We start from the raw sequence: 26,457 nt of genomic DNA, 5'->3' as shown, positions 1-26,457 counted from the left end.
TGGAGTCCCGGTGTTCCTGGCTCCTGCAGCACCCACGTGGGGAATGAGGTAGGTAGTGACCGGGACCGAGGTGAGGCCCTTTCCGCCCGGAGGAGGCCCAGGTAAGAGTCCGAGATTTGAAAGCCTCAAGGAAAAGCCGAGGCTGCTGTCAGGCTGCAGCAGCTGACTGCCTACTAACGCACCTCATGACCTTGGGTAAGTCACTCAGCTTTTCTGGGGCTCAGTTTACCCATCTACTAATTCGATGATCTCTAGGCGCCATTCCAAACCTGACATTCGTGGAAGCTTCACCTCTCCTGACAGCTGTGTAAGGCCTGAAACGGACGCCGAATGTTGTGGCCATGCCAAGATTTCACCTGTCTTTTGCATTTAAGGGTCTCCTAATTCCACCCTGGCACCCTCAAAATCATAAAAACCTACCTTCCGAGATCTGGGCTCCAGCTGAACTTAGGATTGCTCTGACAATTGCCTGATGTGCCTTTATTTCCCTTCGGAAGTTTCAGAGGCCGCTTGACCCCTCACACTCCCTGCCAGGCTGGTCTCTGAACAGGCTGGGACCCCACAGAGTAGAATGAAGGCTCATGTTTTAAGCACAGTCCCTAGATGGTAAGATAGGTTCTGGTATTCCCATTTTAGAGATGAAGAAACTGAAGCAGAGAGGCTGAGACCTGCCAGAATAAGAAGCTGAGCAATCTGGGGGCGCCTGGGTGGCGCAGTCGGTTAAGCGTCCGACTTCAGCCAGGTCACGATCTCGCGGTCCGTGAGTTCGAGCCCCGCGTCAGGCTCTGGGCTGATGGCTCAGAGCCTGGAGCCTGTTTCCGATTCTGTGTCTCCCTCTCTCTCTGCCCCTCCCCCGTTCATGCTCTGTCTCTCTCTGTCCCAAAAATAAATAAACGTTGAAAAAAAAAAATTAAAAAAAAAAAAAAAAAGAAGAAGAAGCTGGGCAATCTGACATCAGAACCTTCCTATGCCAGCTTCACGGTCTCCTGGTATCTGATCACAGGCCCCTCCCATCCCAGCTCAGCCTCTAGAAACAGACACCTGCTGGGTTCAATTCTCAGCCTCCAGCCCTCCCTCATTGTTTGGACTTCTATGTGTCAGTTTCTAACCCCATAAAAGGGGATAATCATAGTTCCTACCTCATAAGAGTTATTATAAGAATTAAATCAGTTAAAATATGTAAAGGGCTTAGAATAATGCCCAGCTCATTGTAAGATCTACATAAGCGTTAATTATTACTGCTATTTGGAGACCAAAATATGGACTGAGAGGTGTAGAGCGGGCTGACATAATACTATGTTTGTTAAGCTCTCAATTGTTGTCAACACTGAGCTGAGCACATTACATGAATTATCTGTCTTAAACATCCTAAGTGAACCACTTGAGGACTACCTGACTACCCTATCTAAACCAGCCTCCACCCACACACCCTTGCCCTGATTTTTAAAAAGAGTTTCTTTTTAAGTAATCTCTACACCCAACATGGGGTTCAAACTCACAACCCCAAGATCAAGAGTCACATGCTCCACCAACGGAGCCAGCCAGGCACCCCCCGCCTTTTTTTTAAGATATTATTTTTCACCTTGCCCTGCTTTAATTTGCTTCATAGCCTTTACTTCTTCCTGACTTTCTATATATTTAATTATTTATTGCTCCTCTCAATAAATGGTTGCAGTTTAGATCCACTAAACGGCAAGCTCCAAGAGGACAGGGATTTTGTCCCTCTTATTCATCTCCCAGAACAGTGCGTACTCAATAAATATTTGATGAACAAATGAACAGATTATCCCCATTTTATATATAAGGAAGCTGAAGCTTAGTAAGGTCAAGTGAGTTGGCCAAGTTCATTCTGTGGACAAGAGGTGAAGCACCTATTTTTGAATATTCTGGTTCCCTGCCTCAGGTTCTCAGGTTAAGCCATACTTTTGATTCAAGGAGCTCTAGCCCTACCATGTCTGTGCCTCAGAGGCTTCCTTCATATGGACCTGGAAATCTGGTACCTGAAGATCAATCACCAGATGGCTCGCCATGACCACTATGTTATCCAGCAATTTCAGATTCATCAAAACCAATATTCTCTATGCCATGAAGTGCTAGCCAATGATACATCATATTTAAGGAAGCTTGTTTGGGTGAATGGAGTGTGTAGTATTTAGTAATCGTCACCCTGAAAAAAAAAGTAGGAGTTTCAGGCTAGGAAAAAACAGCTACACTAAGGCAGGTGTAAACCACTCTTATATTCAGAGTGCTGTGCAAAACCCCAAAAAAACTGTTGGCACAGGCTTTAGAATATCAAAGACCAGGAGCGCCTGAGTGGCTCAGTGGGTTAATTTCAGCTCAGGTCACGATCTCACAGTTCATGAATTCGAGCCCCACATGGCTGAGCCTGCTTGGGATTCTCTGTCTCCCTCTCTCTCTGCCCTTTCCCTTCTCCTTCCCTCTCCCTCCCTCACCCCCCGCCATCTCAAAAATAAATGTCTGGGGAAAAAAAAAAAGAGTATCAGAGACCTGAATTCCAGTCTTCCTTTTTAATTCTCAGCCTGGACATGAAAGGACTTTGTAAAGTACTATGCATGCATGACTGGTTTTGTTATTAATTAGGTTATACACCATCACCTATTAGGCAAAGTGCTCAATCCCTGAGTGTAGCTGGGCCCCCCACATAGTAGGTAGTGGGGGGCTAAGTAATGTCCAATCTGAAGGCAGAGAAACTACCCATACCCATATGCCCATCTGCCTTCTAAAAAGACTCCTCCACAAACCAGACATCTAGTTCTAGTTCACCCTGCAGAGGCAACCCCTGGGTTCCAAGGGTAAAGGTCCCAAGCACCATCCCTGAGTCTAATTTTCTAGGCAGAAACTCAGCTCCCTCCCTGCCTGCTCCATGCTCACATCTGGATGGCGGCTGTGCCATGCTCCAAGCCCCCGGTTGGGGTCTCCAGGGGCCATCTCTATCCCGCCTGCCAGCTGAGCCCGCCGCTGCCTCCTCCACCACCCCTCCTGTTCCTTCCTAGGGAATACAGGCCCTGCTAGCTGCCTGTCAGCCCCTGGAGCGGTCAAGGGCACTAAGAAAAAAGAGAAAAAGACGGCATGAAAGGGTCTTAATCCTTTCCCACTGCAAACTGGGCTCAAACACCAGCTGCACGGGAAAGGGTGAAATTAGACGGTGAAATTAGGTGGTGACCAGCGGGGAAGGCCAGGGAGGGTTATATGGGGCCTCCGATGACCTGGAAGAGATGAGATTGGGAGAGAGTGGGGGTAGCGTGGGGGAACAGTTGGAGTCCGAACCATTCCCAAATCTGGGACGTGGGCGGATTAGGGACACAGCTGGCCTTACGCCCCAGTGATAGGGCTCATGGAAAATATGTGTCTGTTGTGGGGGGTGGCTTAAGATGAAGAGGGCTTTTTGAAAAGCTAGGCCCACCAGGAAAGTGTTCTCATCAGTCACTATTGAATAAAAACCAATCCTTGTAACAAAAGTACATGAAGAATAGTTGTCTTTCCATTCTGCCCATGGTCATAAAACTGCAGTTATTTAGACCTTTTAAATACAAATGGTAAACAAGCTATGATAAGGCAGGAAAATTACTATTCATACAATGGTATGACTTTGTAGGCAATTATTTTTAGTAGTAGTATTTGAATTGGTCATAGAAAATATAGCTAAATAAGGGGCACCTGGCTGGCTCAGTCAGTGGAGTGTGAGACTCTCAATCTTAGGGTTGTGAGTTCGAGTCCCATGGTGGGTGTAGAGATTTAGTAAAAATAAAATCTTCAAAAAAAAAAAAAAAGGAAAAAAATATAGTTCAATAAAAAGAAAAAAATAAATCATCATAAACCATCAATCAGAAATCACCATCGGGATGCCTGCATGGCCCAGCTGGTTAAGCATCTGAATCTTGATTTCAGTTCAGGTCAGGATCTCACAGTTTGTGGGTTTGAGCCCTACCGCAGGCTCTGCACTGAAGCCTGGAGACTGCTTCGGATTCTCTCCTCTCTCTCTGCGCCTACCTCCACTTCTGCGCACACACACTCTGTCTCAAATATAAATAAATAAACATTAAAAAAAAAAAAAGAAGGGCACCTGGGTGGCTCAGTTGGTTAACATCTGACTTCAGCTCAGATCATGATCTCACGTCTGTGAGTTTGAGCCCTGTGTCGGGCTCCGTGCTGGCAGCTCAGAGCATGGAGCCTGCTTTGGGTTCTGTGTCTCCCTCTCTCTCTGCCCCTCCCCGACTAGCATACTCGTGAGCACACTCTCTCTCTCAAAAATAAACATTTAAAAAATTTTTTTTACTTAAAAAAAAAAAAAGAAAGAACACCATCAATATTTTGGTGGGGGACTTCCCTTCTAGTACCTTTTGTTATACATATACTTTTTTATGTGTATTAAATTAAATCATATGAAATTGCTGATTTTATAAGTTAAAAATGATCAAATAGCAGCCATAGTGTATAGTTCAACCTAATGTGGTTTTTTGTGGGGTTTTTTTTTTTTTTTTTTTTTTGGTTTTTCGTTTGTTTGTTTTAGATCATACTGTTTTGGAACTGACTTTTTCACCTAATAATATACTGTATTGTGACATTTAACAGTGCTCTCAAGTGGATATACCACAATTTAGTTAAATCTAAATGTTGGGCATTTAGGTTATTTCCCATTTTAATCTTTTATACTCAATAAACATCCTTTTATCTAACCATACTCATGATTATTTTTTTTTTAGGCTGCATTGACTGCAACATATTTTTTTTTTTTTAACTATAGCACACAGGTCTGCCTGTTCTGGTCATTTTTTGAGATAAAGGCAAAGGAAATCAGCATATGCAGTAATTTCATACAATATCTTATCTTTTGTATTTGAGCAGGCTTTGACCTCTTTGACACAACCACTTTGCTTACAATAATTGCATTAAGCTCAGTCCTAACACAATAAGAACAAAAAATGTGATTGAAATACATACATTGGAGTTGGCAAGTTATGTCCTTTTTGCTGTGGAGACACTCCAAGACACAAGAGCAGAAGGAAAGGAAGTTGAAAAGGTAAAAGAGGACCCAGTAGACAGTAGCTAAGCTACTCCTCTAGGCCTCTAGATTCACAGAATCTTAGAACTGGATAGGCCCTTAGAGACCATCAAGCCCAAGCTGCTAACTTTTAAACAGATTGGGAAATGGGTACAGAAACTGGAAAGCACTTGTCCAAGGTCACACAGCAAAGAGTGGCAGAGCCCAAACTTGAATGCAAGGCTTCTGACCCTGGATTCTGTGGTTCCCTGCCTTCTTCTGAGCCCACCTACTTTTCCCTTCCAAAGCTGCAATCCAGGCTAAATTCTACAGCCATAAAAACCTAGGAATGTCTGAGCTGGGAGGGCCCTTAGAGGTCATTTATTTTTTTATTAAAAATAAATTTTTTAAAATGTTTATTTATTTTTGAGAGACAGGTGGAGCGTGAGCCAGGGAGGGTCAGAGAGAGAGGGAGACACAGAATCTGAAGCAGGCTCCAGGCTCTGAAATGTCAGCACAGAGCCCAATGCAGGGCTGGAACCCAGGAACTGTGAGATCACGACCTGAGCTGCAGTTGGACGCTTAACCAACTGAGCCACCCAGGCGCCCCTAGAAATAATTTATTAATAAAACTAATGATAACAGCATTTATTAGGTATTTACCATGCGCCAGGCACATAGTAAGTACTTTATATGCATTTATTGCATTAAGACTCACCGCAATCCTACAAAGTAATATCACCCTCAATTGCAGTTGAAAAAAACTACAGCCTAGAAATGTGAGGTGATTTTCACAACCTCACACGGCTTAAACTAGGTCCGTCTGATGCCACTGTCCTCTGCTGTGCGCTGCTTTCATATCACTCTCAGAAGAGCAGTTTGGAAATGTTATGAACGAGCAATACCAACATCTGTCCCAGGACTCCAAGGAAAGGCTGTTGTAACTACTTCTGACTACAGCCCTGGGACATTCAAGGAGGGACTCAAGGATCTGGCCTCCAGTGACCCTCCCCAAACCCCTTCTCTTGCCAGCTGGAATGAGTCTAATGGCCCTGATCCAGCAAAGCCTCCAGCTCCCTCAAGCTTAACCCATTAATTCTCTCTCCCCCGGACCAGGTATCTTCTAGGTCTAGAGGGTTTCCCAAGAAACATGGGGAAAGACTCCGTGCCACCAGCTAGCCTGGCCCCTTCTAAACCTGTTAAAGTCAGCCTGGTGCAACCCTCACCTAGGAGAGGGCAAAGGAGGAGTTACAGGGAAGCAGGCAGGACTGAGCACCCCCTTTGTGTAGTCACTGGGGATCACAGAATAAATGAGATGGGTCCCCTGACAATAAGAACAATCGTCATTATCATCATCCCATAAATGGGTGATGGTAAGAAGTTAGAAGGCAGACACACCTGCGTTCAAATCAAAGTTCCACCACTGAGATGCTACATGAGTCTAAGCAAGTCACTTCTGCCCTCCTCCTCATCTATAATATGGGGGAAACGTGTGCCAAACACTGTGTACTAAGTACTTTTTATTGCAATATGTCACTGAACTGTCACAACAGTTCCTTGAAGAAAGCATGGCTGTAATTCCCATTTTACAGGTGAGAAAGCAAAAAACTCACCCATGATCACCCAGCTAATAAGTGTCCAAGTTGAGATTCAGATCCACCTCTGCCTGGCTTTACTGCTAGTACGCTTCTTACAGTTTACAGATTGCCTGCATTTCCACAGTGGTCATTGTACTAATGCCAGCAAAGATATACGGCTCACTCACTAGGTGCCTATGTACCTTACCTGCATTCTCTTAGTTGAGAATTTCCAGCTTTGGAAACTGAAGTCAGAGCGACGAGGCACTTTGCCCAATGTCATGTTAGTTAGGGAGGGCTATGGTTGGGAAGCCAAGTTTGTCTGACTCCAGAACCCTATCCTTTGCCCACCACACTATCCTGCCTCTCTTTCCAGTGAGGCCAGGTAGATATCTTTATCTCTGACAGATGAGAAAGCTGAGGCCTAGCAAGAGGTAGTGACGTGCCTGTAGTGACCCAACAATCAAGCAGCTAAGCAGGGACTTGAACGCAGGCTCCGGAGTGTTAAACCCAGGATTATTTCCTCCACCCATAATACTGTATCCTGACCATCAGAAAATGCCCCTGTCCACTGGATATTTAGAAACCTTATACCGAGCTTTCCCAGGGGCAACGGGGAACCCCTGCTATACCAGGCCAGGCATAGAGAGCTAAGGGTGTGGAGGAGAAACTTTCAGGATACTACCTGCGGAAGACAGCGGTTGAGCTGGTAGCCCAGATGCCCCTAGCTTTGGACACCTCAGTCTTGGTCTGCCTAAGGGATGGACCCATAGCTGGGAAGGGGGGAGTTACAGAGGAAGCTGCCTGAGGCCTGGGCTTCCCTGACTGGCATAGCTTTCTGCTGTGATTTCTGCTGAAAAACAAAAAGCTCAATCCTCTGGGCCTATGTGCTAATTACCAATAATGACATAATAACCATTGTGGGCCCAACAGCCAAACAGCCCCAACTAGAAATTCTGCATAGCTCAGGCTCCGGAACAAAAGATTTGGGTACTCCAAATGAAACTGATGCCCTGGCAGAAAATGTCAGAAGCAAAGGGCTTTAGGGTTGACCCAGACAAAGTATTATCTGGCAAATGGAGAGGATGATGGCCACTGAATACAATTATTTACTGAGAATTATTTATCTGCATAGCATGGTGCCAGACCCAGAGAGAAGAGGCTTCATGTTTTCATTAATTCACTCCACAAATATTTATTTAGCACCTACTATGAGCCAAACACTTTTCTAGGTACACGGGAATAACACTGAACAAGACAGACAAAAATCACTGTCATCACTGAGCTTACCATTCCAATGCAGGGGACGGGGGGTGGGGGTGGGGGACAAACAATAAACAAATATTCCATAAAATATAGTATGTCAAAGGATGATAAGTGCTATGGAGAGAAAAAAGTAGGCCTGGAGGGAAGATAGAGAATGTTCGTGTTGTGGTAGGAAAGGGTGTTACCATTTTAAATACGATAGGAAGGTCCTTTCTAAGAAGGTGACATTTAAACCTTCTTAAAGGGGCAAAAAAATTAAAGGGGCACCTGGGTGGCTCAGTCGGTTGAGCGCCAACTTCAGCTCAGATCATGATCTCACAGTTCGTTGAGGTCAAGCCCCACGTCCAGCTTGCTGCTGACAGCATGGAGCCCACTTCGGATCCTCTCTTCCCTCTCTCTTTGCCCCTCTCCCATTCATGCTTTCTCAAAAATAAATAAACATTTAAAAAGATAAAAATAAACAAAAAAATTAAGGACATGAGAGAGCAAGTCATGAAAGTATTTGGAGGTAGAGAGTTCCAGACTGAGTGAATAGCAAGTGCAAAGGCCCTGGGGTGGAAGTGTGCCTGGTATATTCAAGGACTTGCCTGAGATCATAGATCCAGTCATTAACAGGGCTGGGAGAAGAAAGGAACCATACACAGACTAATCACCCACCATGTACCTGAACTCTCTTAAGCCTTAGGACAACTCTGGAGGTAAAGATCACCATCTCACAGATGAGGGAGTGAGACTCAAAGAAGAGAAGTAACTGATCCACATCCCACAGCTAGAATAGGCAGGTCTGTTTGGCCCCAGCCTGTTGGTGCCTCCCTGCTTCTCTTCTCTATGTCTTGCCCATGCAAATCCTAAGTATTTGTTGAGTTAATTAAAGAATGAACAAATTAATTTCTCAAGTCATGCCCTTCCAATGAACTGCTTGCTGACTGGCCTTCTTGTCTCTACTAATCATAGAATAACAACAACAATAATTCCAATGTGCTAGCTGTGGACTGAGTATTTTACCTGAATTACCCAATTCAGCCCCCCTTAGGTAATCTTAAGAGAAGGTGCTAATATTTTTCTCATTTTATTAGTAAGAAAACTAAAGCTCAGTGAGGTAGAACTCACTAGAGGTCCCACAGCTGGTAAGTGGTGAAGCTGGGATTTAAACCGAGGTCTGTCTGCTCCCAAATCCCTTCTTTTAATCCTATAATATTAGTAGAAACCTCTGACATCAATCCATCCCCTTCCTTTTATAAACCAGAAAACGGAGGCTCAGCAAGGGCAGGTGAAGAGCTAGGGAGGGGCGCAGGCCTCCAGCCCCACCCCACCCCCAATCTGGCCTCCTTCCTACTCCACCACATGGGGGCTGTGGACCAGGTTTTCTTTCCTGTACCTGCCTGTTTCCCTGCCTCTGCAGAAATCTTGTTGTCCTAGCTCCTTGAGGACGGTTGCAGGGAGCTTACACTCCACCTCTGCCCCCTCAGCCTTGGCCTGGGTAATGCAGGACCCTTCCTACTCTGCCTTCCCAAAGTGCTTGCAGTGGCATTAACCAGTGGCGGCTGCAGAAAGGAAACTGTCCCTGTGCGGCTCCTGGAAGAGAGACAGTGCAGGCTTGGCGCCAAGAGGGCAGAGGTGGGCTGGGGGCAGGGGCCAAAACCAGGCCGAGGGTGAGGCTAGAGTGTTCCAGCCAACCAGAAGAGGGGGGAACGGGGGAGGAGGGTAAAAGATCCTGAGCCTCTGGCTTTGAAACCAATTTACTGGGTGTCATTTGTTCAACCAGAAACTGTATCAAATATTTCAAGTCCCTAGACTGGGAAGAAACAGGACAGAAGAAGGTTCTGGACAGCATTTATAACAGCATTAATACTTTGTACCGACCACTGAAGCCTCATAGTGCTCAGGACTGAACTGAGTGCTTTATCTACATTGTTGTTAATCCTCACAGTAAAATCAGCCCCGTTTTACAGCAGAGGAAACTGAGGCTGAGACAGGTGAAGTGACAGCCAAGGTCACCTCATCACACTCATTCATAGGGTAGTGCCACAAGGGCCCGGAGACCTGGGTTCCTGCTGTGTGACCCTGCACCATCTACCACCCTCTCTGATTTGAGGCTCTTGCATGTATACCAAAAAGGACTTGCTCAGAAGCCTTTATTATAAAATGCAGGGGGCTCAGGGATCCAGTTCTGCCCAGACTATGGGGCCTCCCACAGATACAGGACATCACACTTACTCTCCTTCCCATCACCCCCCAAAAAAAGGGCCGGGGGTCATCTTCCAGGGGGAAAAAATAAAGCCACAGATTTTCAAAATATTTGTCCCTGTTTCAAGGCTACTGCTGGCTTTGGCCTCCGGCCAGGAAGGGGCCCCTGAGATGGGGAGTTGGGGGGAGCCCAGGCCTCAAGACTGAGAGTCCTTGGGCCTGGGGCCAAGGGGGGCGAGGGGCAGGAGGGGGCGAGCTCGGCAGTGGGCCAGGACCCCTCAAGAGATTTGGGCTTGTTTCTTAATCCTTTCCTCCCTTTGTTGGCCACAGCCAGCTGCCAGGAAAGTGGGGGGGAGGGGGGTGAGGGAAGCAAGTGGGCAGGACCAAGGAGATTGAGGAATCCAAATAATGATGGCTGAACTGGAGCTCCTTTTCATGGGTGCCCAGTACGGGGAGACTGTGCAAGGCCATTGGTGAGGATTATCTCATTGAAACCACGGCCCCTCCACGTGAGGAGGGCCTGCTGTCCCTTTTACTGAGGTGAAAACTGAGGTGCAGAGAGGGCAGGTGACTGAAGGTCGGCCATACAGCTCATAAGCGGCAGAGCTGGCAGGGAACCCAGGTTGTTGACTCCCATGAGAGGCAGCCACTGGGATTGACTGGGGTGGGGGTGAGGTGGGGGGATAGGGGGAGCAGGGTGGAAAGGGCCCTAGCAGTCTCAGGAGAGCCGGCAGTTATGAGGGTGATCACCTCCAAAGTGACTGTCCCCAAAGCCCTGTATGATCTGGGCCCTGCTCCCCTGCCCAGCCTCAACTCCTGTCACAGCATCGCCTCTCCCTTTCTGTTCCGGCCATACCAAACTACGGTACAAACGTGCCCTGAGCACATTACGTGGCTTTAAGCCCTCACACATGATGTTCCCTATGCTGACAAAATTGTTCTCTCCACTGCTCGCCTAGAGAGCTCTTGCTTACCCTTCAAATCCCAGCTCAACTACCCAATGCCTAGAAGGAGTTAACCACCCGCTCACCTGAGCTCACGCAGAAGTGCTTCAAGCACCCAGAGTGGCAGGAGCCCCACCTGAGTCATCTTTGTGCCCCTAAGAACCCTGCACACAGTCAGTGCTCAGTAAGTGTTTGTTGTCTCTAAGTGCGTTTTATCACTGAATCTTTGAGGCAGGCAAAACAGGTTTTCTTGTCCTCTCTCTCAAGGCTCAGAAAAGGAGGGCAAGAGAGAGGGAGTGACTTCCAGAGGTCACGCAGACATTCAGTGACGTGACACTGGTAGAGCCGGAAGCCAGGCCTTCTCTGCACCACACAGGTCCCTGCCTGACCCCCACCCCAAAGAGCTCCCTCATCCCTGCCAGACCAGCCAGGGTCACCACAAGGGGCCCCAAGGCAGGAGTGGGGGACATGGGCCCTGGTGGCCAGAGGTCTTGCCCGAGTGTCCAGCTAAGACATAACTGCTGCCTGCAGGAACCGATGCAGAGGGTGACAAAAAGCAGACAAGTGGCTTTATCCCCCAACCCCTCTCGGACTCGTCTTCCTGGGTATGTCCCTTAGCCAGAGACCCCAGCAGGCCCCATCCGCCCCACAGACCCCACCTCCTTCCTCTCCTGCCTGCCCACTGCAGTCCGTTATCACATCCTGCTGGCTCGGCCTCCTAAACAGACGTGCTCCCCATCCCATAGCTCAGTCCCAGGCCCCATTTCAGCGTCCCTCATCTGGAGAGTTGCCCCTGCCTCTCCTCTCCCACTAGTCCTCCGAATCAAGTGACCCTCCCCAAATATGAGCCTGATCATGTTGTTCCCTGGCTTCATATCTGATGGCTCCCCACTGCCTCTGGGACAAATCCCCCTAACTTTCCTGAGCCTGTCCATCTAGCTGCATTCCCACAAGGGCAGGTCATGACTCTGTACCTTGGCAAAACAGTTCCTTCCACTAGGAATGCCCTTTCTCCTGGTCTTTGCCTGAAAAGATATTCACGGTTCACATTTCGGTGCATCAGTCAAAGGTGGAGTTGGTAGTTCTGTGTCTTTCTCCCCAGCTAGACTCTGAGCTAGGACAGGGCGAGGAGGCAGAGACCACACAGATTGATCTCTGTGCCCCATGCCCGGCACAGGGCCTGGCACAAAGTGCATACGAATGAAAGCAGATGGGTAGGAAAGAGAGGTGTGTCCTTACTTCCAAAAGGCCTCTTCCCTCCCTTCACCCACTGGTGTCTTTCAGAACCTGTCAGACTAGGTTGCTACCTGCCTGTCCCCAGCAGGCCCCTCCCAGACCTCATCTCCACTATCCCAAGAGGGATATCTTTGTAATCCTAAAATAACACCCAAAGCTATAACTATAATAATAATTACATTGCTCAGCATGTACCTCATTGCATTATTTAATCCTCACAAGGACTCTAGGAGGTACACAGGTTCTTTTATTATCCCCATTTTATAGATAAGGAAACTGAGATTCCAAGAGGTTAAATGTCTTGCTCAAGGTCACACTGGTAAGCAATAGATGTGGAATGCAAAGCCACATCTGTTTGACTCTCAACCACTATGCTATCTGGCCTTCTCCTGCTTTCTGGTGTCTCCTCTCTTCAAAACTCTTACAGCACCGGCCTGGGTGGGGTACACTGTGTGTGCATGTGCTTGTGCGTTCAGCAAACAGTCCTGTAGCCCTCACCAGCCCTGTGCTGAGCACTGGAGATAGAGAAGAATCAGGCACAGTCCCTGCCCCCTTAAGAATTTGGGTCTTGGGTTGAGCAGACTTGGGTCTGAGCTCCAGGTTTACCCCTAAATAACTATGTGAGTCCAGGTAACTCACTTGATTTACTCAGTACCAGTTCCCACATCTGCAAAGCAGGGACCATAATGCCTGGATTGCCAGGAGAACCAGATCAGCTAATGCATCTGAAATAGCATATAACAACCTACCTAGCATATGAGAAACATCTGAAGGCAATAATACATATGATGACTAGAGACTCCCAGGATCCCAAGGCCAAGATGGGATGTAATTCTCCAGGGCCCTCCCTTGGAGCCTCCTCAGCCCGACCCATAAGTAATAGTGATAATAATGCCTGATCCACCCATTTGCTCATTAAATAATTCTTCCAGGGAAGTGTTCTTTATTAACCCTCTTTTGTAGGTGAGGCAACCAAGGCCCAGAGAAGGTAGGTTACTGAATCAAGTCACACAGCAAAAGAATGGGACCTACTTTCACACTGGGTAGAGCCCAGCCCTTAGCCCAGGCCCTGGCCAGACTGCTTGAGAGTCTGGGGCTCCTGACTCCTAGATTCTAGTCCCGGCTGGGTGGGAAGTTAAAATAGTAGAATGGAGGTAAATAAAGGTATACTTTACTTAGCCCCCTCCCAGAAAGAGCTCAGGACTGGGTGGAAACCAATAATTACCAAACAGGGCCCTGTACTGGGCACTTCTCACCGGCTCCTTCCCACACCCATGTGGGGGAAGTGTTATGATATGCATGTTGCAGACGAGGTCTCCAAGACAAAGAAGTCAATGGCTTGTCCACTGTCACACAGCAAGGTTAGTGGCAGTACTGGGGGTCAGGGTCCCTCCTCACCCCTCCTTCCTTCAGCCCCAGACCTTCCCAGCTGCCCCTCTCTTCTGATGACACCTAGAGGTTCTGTCCCTTACTCCCCAGTTCTAAGCAGAGGCCCTGCGTAAGCCCTCTCTCTGCTGATTGAAGGCCCCGCCCTCAATTCAGAGGACCCAGAGCTCACTTAACCGAGCCCTGGCCCTGAAGGAACTCACAGTCTAGTGAGCAAAGACAGAACACATTTCACTGAGCCCCTTTGATGTTGGTCATTTTATATCCATTAGCCATTTAATCCAATACAAAGCACATTGATGGGGCATAGTGACAGTGAATGAATAAATATGCTCATTCGTTCAGAAATATTCATTGAGTACATACTACATGCCATTATGCCCTGGATGCTGGAGATATAACAGTGAATAGATAAACAAAAATCCCTGCCCTCAGGGGTCTTACATAAAGAAAAGAACAAACATACTGTGTCAGGTAGACACTGAGATTCCCATTTTACAGACATGAAACTGACATGCAAAGAGCCACCCAGCTACCAGGTGCAGAATGAGGATTCTATTCCTGACCAGTCTGGCCCCTAAGACCTTTGCATTGTGTTACGTGCCTCAAAAATCAGCCGGTGTGTTAAGCACCTGGAGAGAAGTCAGCTGGTTGTGGTAGGACCCAAACTTCACAGAATGCCCTCCCTCAGTTCCTCCACCCCTACTGCTGGGCTCCCTTTACACCTCCCAGTGGCCTGGGAGCTACAGGACATGCATTAGAATCAAGCCCCAGAGGCAGTCATTTAGCCAAACCAGTACTCACCCAGCAGCAGCCGTCGGGGTCATACAGCCCGTCAGGGAGAAGTCGTGGAGCCATCACGGCAGGGGCACATGGAAGCAAAGGATAGAAATGAGACACAGGCACAACCACCCAATAAGCTCTTTGGGGCCCCTCTTCATCCTGAGCACGGGGAGATCCTGCCTCTGCCTCTGTATCTGCCTCTGGGGTTCTGCTTAGGGCAGGTACCCTGTTAGTCAGCAATCTGATAATCTGATATTGCACCCAGAGCTCCTCCTAGGACCCAGCCCACTGGAGGCAACAAGATCCCTCTAGACAAATATTAACTCAGCACCTAGGTGTTGGGGATACAGGATCAAAACAGACATGGCTGCTGCCCTCATGGAGCCTATGGGGCAGTGAGAAGGAGATCATGTAATTTACGAATGGATTACAACTGTGTGAGCGCTTCAAGGAGGAAGTTTAAGAACCCAGGCTGGAGGGCACCTGGGTGGCTCAGTCAGTTAAGCATCTGACTTCAGGTCACGATCTCACGGTTTGTGAGTTCAAGCCCCACACCAGGCTCTCTGGATCCTCTGTCTCCCTCTCTCTACCCCTCCCCCACTTGCACTTGCTCTGTCTCCCTCAAAGTAAATAAATAAACTTAAAAAAGAACCCCGGGTTCAAACCCTGGCCCTCACTCACTAACTTTGTGATATGAGGGTTCAGCTTCTCTGTGCCTCAATTTTTTCTCTGTAAAATGGTGATTGATTGCATTAGTGCCCACCTCCAGGGCAGTTGTAAGGATTAAATGACTTAATATATAAAAAACACTTTGCACAATGCTTGGCACACAGTACACTGTTCATAACTGTTAGCTACTGTCATTACAGGGAGCTGGAGGCATGGGTTTTGGAGGGACCTAGTGTGGGCCAGACCACCACCTACCTGACAACATACAGATTAAAAGAGACAATAGAGGTGAAGCTCTGGGCCCAGTGCCTGGCACATGGTAACCAGACGATAAATGGTGGTGGTATTCTTAGGGCTGTTCTCTAGCACATCCCCAGGGTACAGCATATCAGCAGAGGCTGTCAGAAGTGCCCTCTCCCCACAAACGCAACCCAGAACCGCAACTCTGGACTGAAAAATAACCAGCATTCTCACCTAATGCTACAAATACCTCATCTCCTTTGACCTTCACAATGACCCAGGAAGTGGACCAAGGCAAAATTATTCCTATTCCCATTTTACAGATGAGGACAATGAAGGGAAGGTACTCCTCTCTCTTGGGTGTGTCACTTCATATCTCCAAACCTAGGTAAGTGGTCGAGCCAGGATTCCAACAGGCATCTGCCTGGATTTTGTTCTCCAGGTCTCCCCTTGTGTTCCCCCCCCCCCCCCGGTGCACAGCCCCACACAAGACTTGGAACCTCTCCTGCATCAGTCCCTTCATCTGAAATACTTACAAATAGCCCAGGATCCAAGCTGTTCCTGACCCCAACTCTTCTTCCACAGGCTCAGCCGCTGCTACTCTGACCCTGCCTCTAACCTTTTACCCAATCACCAACTCCAGCCACAAACCCATGGGCCAAGGAATGTCTGCACTCAACTACTAAAATCCATGTTTTACAGATGGAGAAACAGAAGTCCAAAGGTGGGCCACATATCCAAGGTAGCCTTTCGGTGCCCAGCTCTTATACCTTGGCAGTAGTCGGGTGCGGCTGGCCCTCTGAGGAAACCTTGGGTAGGGTCCTGACCTGCAGGTTGCACCCTCTGCTCTTCTCCCCCCCACACTGGGCCTGGTGGGCACCTGCACAGCCTGGCCCCCAGTTCCCCAGCCTAAATATCCCAGAGCTCTGAGCACACCCAGAAAGAGTCAGACAGGTTCCAGAGGTAAAGTCTAGGCATCATGTGAGCCTTGGTACCTTCCAGGTGGTGGCCTCCCCTTTCAGCTGAGTCTGAGCTTTGGAGTCAGACAAACCTAGATTTAAATCCCAGGCCAGCCACTTCCCAGCTGTGTGACTCTGGTTAAGTAGATTCACCTCCTTAAACTCCTAAGAAATAGGAATAATACCTATTCCCTCATGGGGTTGTAAGGATATTAGCTAATGCCGCATATTAAAGGCTTAGCGCAGAGCGCTGTGGATAGTAAATGTGGCTCTAATTATGATTAGAGAACACAGGCCAAGAACAGGACATGAAGGCCCATCACACTCTACCTTGCCCTTGCCCCATTCTTTCGCCTCCCCCTCCTGTGGGGTGGACTAAGCCCCAAAGCATGTCCTGGAGGCTATAATAATGGGTGCTGCAAGACCCTTTGAGGCTCTAAGCTCATCTCCCCTTCTCATTTCACACAAAGAGAAACTGAGACCCAGGGAGAAAAAATGGGCCCACAGACTATATAGGAATAGAATCCTGCCCCCTCTAATAAACATCAGAATCCCAGGACCCAAGAAAAATCTGAAAGCCCCACCCTCACCAGGGAACGATCATAAAGACCCATTCTGCAAGCCCCCAACAAATCTCAGGCCACCATGACCTTTGTGGCGAGCCTTTTGTGGGTATCCTGTTTAGCTCTGTGGCTAGCAGACCCATATGTGGTGCTCAGGAAGGGCTTAGGGACAAACCCATGCAGTTCCTCTTCAGTTCCACAGAGAAATTCTGCTCAGGCTCCCCCTCCAGAGGTGTCTCCTTGCATCTCCCTTCCTCACTCCCACCCTGGCCTCTGTCTCACCCTGCAGCCCGGGTCCCATCAGCTGGGTGCAACCCCAGCCAGCAGAGCTCTGGGCCTCCAGAGGCCTGTACAGCGTCAGCATCTTCCCAGCCAGACTGGGATGTTCCTGCCCAGCACAGCCAGCCAGGCTCCTGGCCAGGGTCCACTCTGCAGAGGGGGTGCTGGCCCTGGCCTGCCAGGGGCCCCACCCCCACTGGCCTAGCAGGTGGGGCAGCCTGGGAGCCCTGGGAGCCTCTCTTGGCACCTGCAACCTACAAGAGGGAGGCCAGCCTAGTCTAGGCAGTGCAAGGATGGGCTGATCAAGAGACAGATGGGTGTGGTGCCTCTTCGCCCCACAAGCAGGTGCTCCACCTGCACCGCACATTGCTGGGCCTGGGCAGGCCCTGCCTCCTAGTACACAGAGGAAACCTCAGGACCTCCCCACTCCACTCTTAAAACACCCCACTGGCCGACTCCCAGACCAGCTATCGTTCTGGTCACTGCACACTTATTACCTCAGTTGATTCTGCTGCTAATGCCTGTAAGGTCTGGATTATTGGAGAAGGGAGAACCTGGGACTCAGAGAAGTGAAGTGATTCATGCAAAGTCACACAGCAAAGTGGCAGGGCCAAGATTTAAACGCAGTTCTGCTGCATGCAAAGCCTACAGGGCACCAGATGTCACCTTTCCTTCCACCTCTCTGCTCCCTAAAGCTTCTGGATCCCCATCTTCCCAAACCTTCCACCTCTCTCTGCAAAGTCTCTCCCTCCACAGTGCTAGTCAGAATTAATCAGTTCCCACCTCATGGCTGCTCTAGCACCTTGTTTACACAACAGCAGCAGGGTACAGGAGTTATTTCTGAGGTGTCTGCCTCACTGGCACTCAGAAGGGCCTTGAAGGCAGGGGGTGAACCCAGTACATGCTCCTCAGACCTGAGAGTCTGTCACCCCAAACTCCACCCTCTCCCTACCCCCATGCAAAAGTCCTCTGACCTCCTCCTGTTGATCCCCTCCCCACCCCTAGCCTCCTGCCCAAACCTGTAACTGGGGTGAAGGTAGGGAGCTTGCTAAAACCTCAGGGGCTCTGTGCCAGTGCTCTGGCCCCTCCCTCTCCCCTTCAGTAGCTGAAGGTGTGACCCAGACCTGACACCAGCCGGTTCTCACAGGGACTCCCAGCTGCCCTCAGCACCAAACCCGGCCAGACATTCCCCAAACCTTCTCCTTCTGGAGAAAAAGGCTCTAGAAGCAGAGAAAGGGCTGCCTTCAGCCCTAGTCCAGGAACTTGAGGGGTCACATTCAGCCACTCTCACGCCAGGGGACACTGTGGGCCTTGAAATAACCCCCCCCCCCCCCACCCTACCGGAATAGTCCTACCCTTCCCCCCTTCTGGGGCAAGCTAGGGCTGAGGTCGGTCTGGACAAGTCTCCGCCTCCAACTTGTCAGAGGGGAGAATTCTTGTTTTACCCCCAAAGAAGTGGGGTCTGCCGGAAAGTATAGGTTAGGACGAGAAAACTCCCGGGGAAAGACTGAGAACAGGGACAGGAACACAGACAGAGGAGAGATGAGGGACACAATGAATCGGGGGATGAGAGCAAGCAGGAATCTGAGAGCGATTGAGAGACTGGGGAGACCAGAGACAGAGGAAAGTCCCCGAGACCAAGCCTGGAAGGGAGCGTGTGGGCCGGGGCGGTGACGGGAGGGCCACCCTGGTAGGCAGAGCTGGCGCCCCAGCTCTCGGGTCCCTCAGTCCGGAAACCCGAAGTCAGTTACGTAAGGGGCCGGGCGCGGGGCTCCAGGCCCTGGGGGCCCCCTCCCGCTGCGCGCCGCCCGCCCTCCCGCTCCGGCCAGCGCTGCGGCGGGCCCGGCAGGAGCATGCGGGCCGGACAGGGCGGGGCTGGGGGGGGGGCACCTGGGGCCTCAGCAGTCTGCAGACACCCGCCCCGCGCGGACCTAAGCCGGGACCCCCGCGCCAGAGAGGCCGGCACTGCCTGGGACCGCCAGCGGCAAGCGTCCACCTCCGGACCCCCCTCTCCTCTCGCCCGCGCCCCTCCCCGCACCCTGAACTTGGAGACTTCCAGACCCCTGTGGACCCCCAGTTCGGACCTTGTAAGCCAGGACTCCTAGAGACCCTCTCCCCTGACCCTTAGACCCTAGTCTCGCCCCTACCGGGGCGTCCCGGGCCCTTGGGAGTGGGTTCATCTGTCCGTCACCCCGTCCCTCCCGGGGACCCAGGATCGTCCCCAGACGGTCCAGGCTCACCTGGGCCGGACGGGGCGGGGACCTGGCCGGGCCGGGCCGGGCCGCGTTCTCGCTTTCCGCCGCTCTCGCCCTTTAAGAGGTTCCTGCCACTTTGCCCCGCCGGGGGCCTCCACCTGCACTGACAGGGCAACTCTGGAGTGAGGCCCCGCCCCCGACCCGGGAGACCTTCTGATTGGCTCAAGCAACTGCCAATCGGCGGGGCGGCGGAGAGGACGGTGCCGAGAAGTAGGAGCGTCGTCGCAACCGGGAAAGGGCTGGGGCTGCAGGTGCGGCCTGACCCGGACGCCGAGCTCTTGAGCGGCCCGGGTTGATCCAAAGGCTCAGGGGAGGACTGAGTAGGGAGCTCCTGGATTGGGTGGTGTGGTGTCTGATGTCATACGGCAGAAGTATGATGCAATTTGTCACGTGATGCTGCTCCTAACCTAAGGGCTGGAAGGGTGGTAGGAAGGGAGTTGGTGGTAGGAAACCTAGGGAAGTGACCCTGGGGAGTCTCATCTGGATCACCTGTCCCACCATTTAGCCCTGTGTGACCTTGAGCAAGTCACTTCTCTGAATCTGAGTTTCCTCAACTATAAATCTTACAATACTTTTCTGAGCATTGGCGGTATACGTTAAGTGCCAAGCACACGTTTGGCACAGAATAGGTGCCATATATATATATGGGGTTTCCTGTTCCTTTCATCCTTTCATCTTTCCACTCTTGTCGGAGACTTTCGCCCTCCTTATGGTCCATCCCATCAGCACTGGGAGGGGCTTACGTGGTCACTGGTCCACGTCCCCTGTCCCCTCGCTACCTCATTTTTGGGCAAATGGGCAAAACTGAGGCCCACTGAGGCCAAGTGGCTTCCTGGGAGTTAAGTAGTCCTCGTATTAGATGAGCGCTGGAAGCAAACTGCCTTGTCTCAATCCACAGCGCTGCCCTTACTTTGGGCAAGCTACTAACCCTCTCCACGCCAGTTTCCTCCTCTGTAAAATAAAAGTATTTTCCTCAAGGGTTGTTGTGAGAATTAAATGAAATGATCCATGTATAGTATTGCCAGTCTCATAAGCATCCAAAAAGTGTTAGTATTTATTATGATTACTGATGTTAAAATTATATCAAGGTCATAAATTAATGTATTGCCCTGGCCAAATTCACTGCAGCTTCCGAGTCCGGTCTTGTTTTAGGCATCAGGGCCCTGGTCCCTGCCTTCAAGAAGCTCACAGTCTAGCAGGGGGGTCTGACTGAGCCCCTAGATCTAGGGGATGCTTTCTGAAATCGGTGGGTAGGCTCCAAAGCACCAGAGAAGCTTTAGTTACTTTAACCAGAAATCTGGACACTTGAGACCTTTTCAGTCCCTGGCCCTGTGGACTGCATGGGGAAAGCTGACATGCACATGCAGGCTCCCAAGCGTGTTGACAAACCTTTCACTTGCCCACATTTTCACCTGCCCACTAGGTAGTAGTAATGCCCAGTGGTTAAGAGCTTGAGCTTTGGAAGCATTTGAGTCTGGGCTCAGCGATTCACCACTTTTGTGCCTTTGGGCAAGTCACTTTCCCTCGGGGATAAAATGGGATAAATAATAGCCCAAACTTTGTATAGAGCCGTTGAGAAAATTAAAAAAGAGAATGTGAAAGTACATATGCAAATACCCAATAATGCATCCAGTATTGTTTTTTAATTGATCCCACATGTATTCAGACGACCCAGGAGAGAGCAGGCTGTGGACGCCTAGGTTCAGCCACTGCAAAAGGGGTTTCCTCTCTCCCTCCCCGCATTCTGACGCTCCGCCTCAGTCGAGGGGGCGGGGCGAGGAGGATCCCCGCAGAGCCGCAGGAGCTATTCCGAGGATCTGCCGCAGGCCCCGCCCCCCCGCCCCTCCCCGATTGGGGCGGGCTCGCGGCTCCGGCTTCTGGGGCCGAGCTGTGCGTGGGTGACTCAGCAGCGCCCGCGCCTGCCCCGGCCTGATAAGTGTGTGTGCGGTGAATGTGTGTGTTGGGGTGGCCGGGGAGGGCTCTGTGTTAACGAGTTTGTGCGTGGGGAGTACATGTGGGGCTGTGTTTGTGATCTTGATCTTGTGTGTGGCTCTCTGTGCACTTAGGTGTGTGTGGAGGGGTGCATCTGTGTCACGGTGTGTCCCTGTTGTGAGTTTGCATAAAGGGTGTGACTCTGTTTGTGTTTCCCTCCCTGTGTCTTATAAACGTGTGCCCCCCTTACTCCGCTCCCAGGCCCTGGGGACCTAGAGAGCCACTGCCGGGTGGGGGTCTCTCTACCTAGGCAGCCTCTGTGCGTTTCTTGTTGAGATGATTTATGAACTTGTGTGGGTGAACGTGGGCTTGTCGATCACTGGGAGGGGGAGGAGGGTTGGGGTGCTGTCACTGCCTGGACTTCAGGCCCTCCTGCCCCAGTACCTCTGCCTATAAAGCCTCCACCTCCCTTCCCAGACTGTAGAGAGCAATTTGGGGAGACCTCCAGAGGAGATAACTCACATTTAGTGATCTCTGTTATTTTACATGCATTTTCTCATTTGATCTGTCTGAGTCCTTACAGCCAAAAGTGTTCTAAAGAGGGTCTGAGACTTGAGAGAGTGGAAATGACAACCCAAGGTCGTGCAGTTTAAGAGCAATGGAGGCCGTCAAGGTAACAGAGGGCAGATCTCCTCCTAAGCTGAGCACCCAGTTTGCCTGGAGCCTGTGGGGCGCTGATAAGCTTGTGAGGCAAGGGAAAGAACCTGTTTGTGTCCCCCCTCCTCCTCTGAGTTTCCTGGGCCTCCAGCCAACTCCTTATCCTGCCAGAGCCTGAGCACTGCCACCAACTTGGATTGGGTGATTGGGTCTTGAGCTGAGTGATAAAAACAAAAAACAAAAAACAGGGGACAAGCTGGGGGCTAGGGAGAGGGGCCAGGGCCAATGTAGAAGCATCTGTTACTTCAAAAAGACTTTATTGAGCACGTTATTAAAACCTGGCCAATACCCTGCTCTGTCTAGGAAGGGAAGAGAGTCACAAGACCAAGCCGCAAGGAATGGTGGAGTGGGCAAGCTCAGGCCTGAGGCAGGGGGTGTGGCTGGGATCTGTTGCTGGTTTCAGTCCTGACTCCACCATTTAAGGGAGGCCCTGAGACCTGGCCAGTCATATTTCTCTGTTAGCCTGTCTCCCTGTCAGTCAAATGAGGTAATGGCGCTAACCCTGCCTGCCTCCCCGAACTCCAAGATGCTAGGAGGGAAATACATTTATAAACAGTTGTTCTCCAAACATAATGGGCGGTCCTGTTGTGACTCATGGCCTCCTATGAGAAAGGCCTTAAGGAAACTGTATACCCAGAGCCCAGAGAGGGGAAAGGGTCCCAATGGAGGGACTAGGGAAGGCTGCCTGGAGGAGGTGACCTACTAGCTAGATTTTTAAGGATGAATTTAGTATATGGAAGTAGAAGAGGGTGTCCCAGTACATAAAGAAATAGAAGAGGGTGTTCCAGCCTACATAAAGGCCTGGAAGTAGAACAGTGAAGTTGTATGTTGGGAACAAAAACTGGTTTGGTATATTTGGCACAGAGTGAATGCCAGGTTTAGACTGGAGCAGGTGAGGGGCCGGAGGGAAGCAGATGTGGGGACAGCCAGGAGGTCTTTGGTCCTGTCTGGCTGGGGTATGGCAGTCCTTTGGGGAGGGCAGAGAGGAGAGGGAGAATGGGCAGGCATCGGTTCAAGGACCCCCCCTCCCCAGAACAATCCATTTGCAGCCTGGGGCAGATCCCCAGGATGACATCGAGGTGGGCACAAGGCTGCGGAGCTCCCTCCAAAAGAAGGATGGAGAAAAAGACAAGTCAGATGCCCCGGTCCAGGGAACAATCCAGACATGGGCACAGAGGGTGCCCACGAATGAACATTTAAGGGGTCTGGAAGGCCCCGCTGCCAAGGAGTTCCTCTGGGTTTGCTCCAGTGTGGGGAGGGAGTCATTCCCACTGGGAGCACTCCTTCCCAGGGAAGGCAGCCTCTCCAGAAGCCCCTGTTGAAACAGCAATGGTTGGTAATGATTGATTAGCCTATTATGTATCTGCCAGGTACTTCGCTAACCTGTTCCCATGAGGTACCCCTGGTATACGGATGAGTAAAAGGGGGCTGAGAGGCGAACTGTTCTGTTCTCCATCACACAGCCAATAAGTGGTGAGGCCAGGACTCCCCGTTTCCTGAGATGTCAGGAAAGAGCTGATGGAGGTTGTTTGTGAATGGCTGAGATTCTGTGGGGCAGGAAACTGGAGGAACCCTCGCCAGGGAGAAGGAAACGTGGTGTCTGCTGCCACCTCGTGGTCACAGAGCCACTTGGGGCAGAGGCGCAGAGCTGAGCTCACCAGGCTTCTCTAAGAGGGTGGCTGCTTTGGGTGCAAGGTGTCAGCAAGGGTAGTGAAAGGGAGGGCACGCAGATGGGACTGCGTCCTGGATTGTGAGACCCCAGGCATGCCTCTTTTCGTTGCTCCTCAGTTCTCAGTTCCTTCAAGAGGACTCAAAGAGATCATCTTTACTCCTGGGAAGATCTTTCACAGCCTTTGCTCTGTCTTTGCAGCTGGGAAAACTGGGGACCCGGTGGATGCAGGATTGTGAGACCTAAAGCTTATCTGGGGGGCCCCCATTAAAAAAGAATGAAGGGATGCCTGGCTGACTCAGTAGATCAAGCAGCTCCTTTTTTTTTTTAATTTTTTATAACGTTTTTAATTTATTTTGTGAGAGACAGAGTGTGAGCGGGGGAGGGGCAGAGAGAGAGGAAGTCACAGAATCTGAAGCAGGCTCCAGGTCCTGAGCTGCCAGCACAGAGCCGGACATGGGGCTCGAACTTACGAACCGCAAGATCATGACCTGAGCCGAAGTCGGATGCTTAACCAATTGAGCCACCCAGGTGCCCCCATTAGAGCAAGCAACTCTTGATCTCAGTGTTGTGAATTCAAGCCCCAGGTTGAGCACGAAACCTATTTAAAAGGAAAAAGAAAAAGCTAGAAATGCCTGGGGCACCTGGGTGGCTCAGCCGGTTAAGGGTTAAGCTTCTGACTCTTGATTGATGATATCAGCTCAGGTTATGATCTCGCCGTCATCCCATGGTTGGGGTCTGAGGACTGAGCATAGAGCCTGCTTGGAATTCTTTCTTCTTCTCCTTCTGCCCCTCCCCCTCATGCACGTGCCCTTGATCTCTCTCTCTCTCTCTCTCCCTCTCTCTCCTTCTCTCTCTTTCTCTCTCTCTCTCTCTCAAAATAAATAAATAAACATTTTTAAAGAAAAGAATACAAAATACCTGTAGCCACTCAAGACTATAGAACACAAATTGGAGGGAAGGGAAGTCAGAGTGGAAAGACCTTAGCCAATTCAAATTAATATATTTTACTTTTGCAAATTTTACAGAAACATATGACTTTGTGAACACAAGACCAGTGTTCCTTTAGGGCCGATGCTAGTATGAAGTCTTGACTGATACATAAGCCTCACAGTGAGCCAAGCATGAGGTCCCCCATGGGAGATTTGGGGATTCTGAAGCCACAGCAGGATCCAGATTCATGTCTCCCACCTCCCACCCCCTCCAGACAGGCTTTCACCTAGATTTTCCAGAGCTTTTACCTGGAAGTGAGTCCACTCTCACCCCACCTTCTGTGTGGCCACATCCTAACAGTCGGATTTCTCCAGCCAGGACTGCTCAGGGATCCTCTGTTCCATCCGGTTGAACCCTCCTTTGCTTTCCAGGCATGGAGGTCCAACCACATAAGCCCCGGGAAGCCTTCTCTGCCCGCCCTTGCCTCCTCTGGTAGGGCCAGCACCGTGTGTGGCATGGAGGTCTGTGGTCAGTAACAAGCTGTTGGCTGAGTCCCTGCAGGGCTATCAGTCTAATGTCACCCACATGTGGGCAGTCTGCATGGACACATCCTGAGCCCCTCCTCTTGTAGCCACGCCTACAGAATTGGGGTTGAGAGACAGAGAGAGGACTCAGACCCAGTGCCAGCCCTCCTCCAGCTCATAGTCTGGTGACCAAGTAAGGCATGGACTGAGTCTTAAAACTTTTAGACCTGAGAATAACTTAGAGATCAACTAACCCAAGTGATTGTCTAACTCATTTAGCCACAGAAGCCCAACGTAGGAAACAGAGGGAAGCAGAGCTATTCGGAGTGAAGCAGTGGGTGTGTAACGGGTGTGGGGGTGCCGTTTTCTGGGCTTCCCCTCAACCTCCCCCAGCCCTTCTAAGGAACCACGAGTTGGAACAAATGTTGAAGTTCAATGCCCTTTGCTTTAACTGAGGCCCAGCAAGAGTAAGAGATTTGAGGGGCATTTGGGTCAGTTGGTTGATCATCTGACTCTTGATTTTAGCTCAGGTTGTGATCTCACGGTTCATGGGATCAAGCCCTGTGGTTGGGCTCTGCGCTGATGTGCAGAGCCTGTTTGGGAGTCTCTTTCTCCCTCTGCCTCTGCTCCTCCCCTGCTCACATGCACAGCTTGCTCACTCTCTCTCTCTCTCTCAAAATAAATTAAAAAAATATATATTTTTAAGTAAGAGATTTCACTGAGGCCACAAAACAAGTTCATGGCTAAGGCTCGATTCAGACCTAGGTCTGCCTGACTGCAGGTTTGAGGCTCTCTTTGCTCAACCTCAATCCTGGACATTTGGGGTGAACCATCCCTTCTGACCCACATCTCCCTGCTGTCACTCTGGATCCCCATCCACTCAGCACAGCCAGCAAAGAGAAGTTCAGAGGGGTCCCAGGGAACCCATGGGGGTGGGGCAAAAAGCAAGGAGCCCTTTTGGAGCTGCTGTGCTGGAATGAGGGCAGAGACTAGACTTCCCTCTGCTTGTTCACTGCTCATCCTCAGTCTGAGCACAGAGCCTGCTACGCTGTACATAAATATTAGTTGAATGAATGAATTTGAAGCCATAACTCAGGGCAGGGGAACATTGCTGGGAGGAGAAACTATCCCGCCAGTGCCTCATCCACCTCTGGGCACTTCTCCTCTGCGGGTGGGATCTGAGCTGGGTCTCCACAGCTTAGTAAAGATTTTCAGCTTTGCTGCATCTTCCTTTTCTTTCTCTTCAGAGCAACACCTTGACTGTCAGAGGGAGCTGTTGTGTGACTTTGGGCATTTGCCCTGTCTGAACCCCCATCTCTTCATTTGTTAAAAATAT

At 50.3% G+C, this 26,457-nt stretch overlaps 1 protein-coding gene across 16 annotated transcripts in view; it reads right to left on the bottom strand.

The window, feature by feature from the left end:
* Positions 1 to 19,697, bottom strand: part of EPB41 (erythrocyte membrane protein band 4.1) — a 201,998-nt gene extending 182,301 nt beyond the window's left edge. For 11 of the 16 annotated variants that reach the window (XM_045476381.1, XM_045476370.1, XM_045476382.1 and 8 more), the window contains exon 1: positions 19,332 to 19,685. Coding sequence is in view for 1 of the 16 variants with exons in the window: in XM_045476360.1 (XP_045332316.1) it covers positions 14,403 to 14,425 (23 nt within the window). In the remaining 15 variants the exon portion in view is untranslated. Of the gene's footprint in view, positions 1 to 14,402; positions 14,460 to 19,331 lie in introns of all 16 variants that reach the window. The other 5 variants (XM_045476383.1, XM_045476385.1, XM_045476377.1 and 2 more) reach the window with 2 other exon arrangements.
* Positions 19,698 to 26,457: the final 6,760 nt, after the last annotated feature.

Source organism: Leopardus geoffroyi, chromosome C1 (assembly GCF_018350155.1).
Source record: "Leopardus geoffroyi isolate Oge1 chromosome C1, O.geoffroyi_Oge1_pat1.0, whole genome shotgun sequence".
Lineage (NCBI taxonomy): Eukaryota > Metazoa > Chordata > Mammalia > Carnivora > Felidae > Leopardus > Leopardus geoffroyi.
Note: the sequence above shows the minus strand (reverse complement) of the source record. Positions and strands in the feature narration are given on the sequence as shown.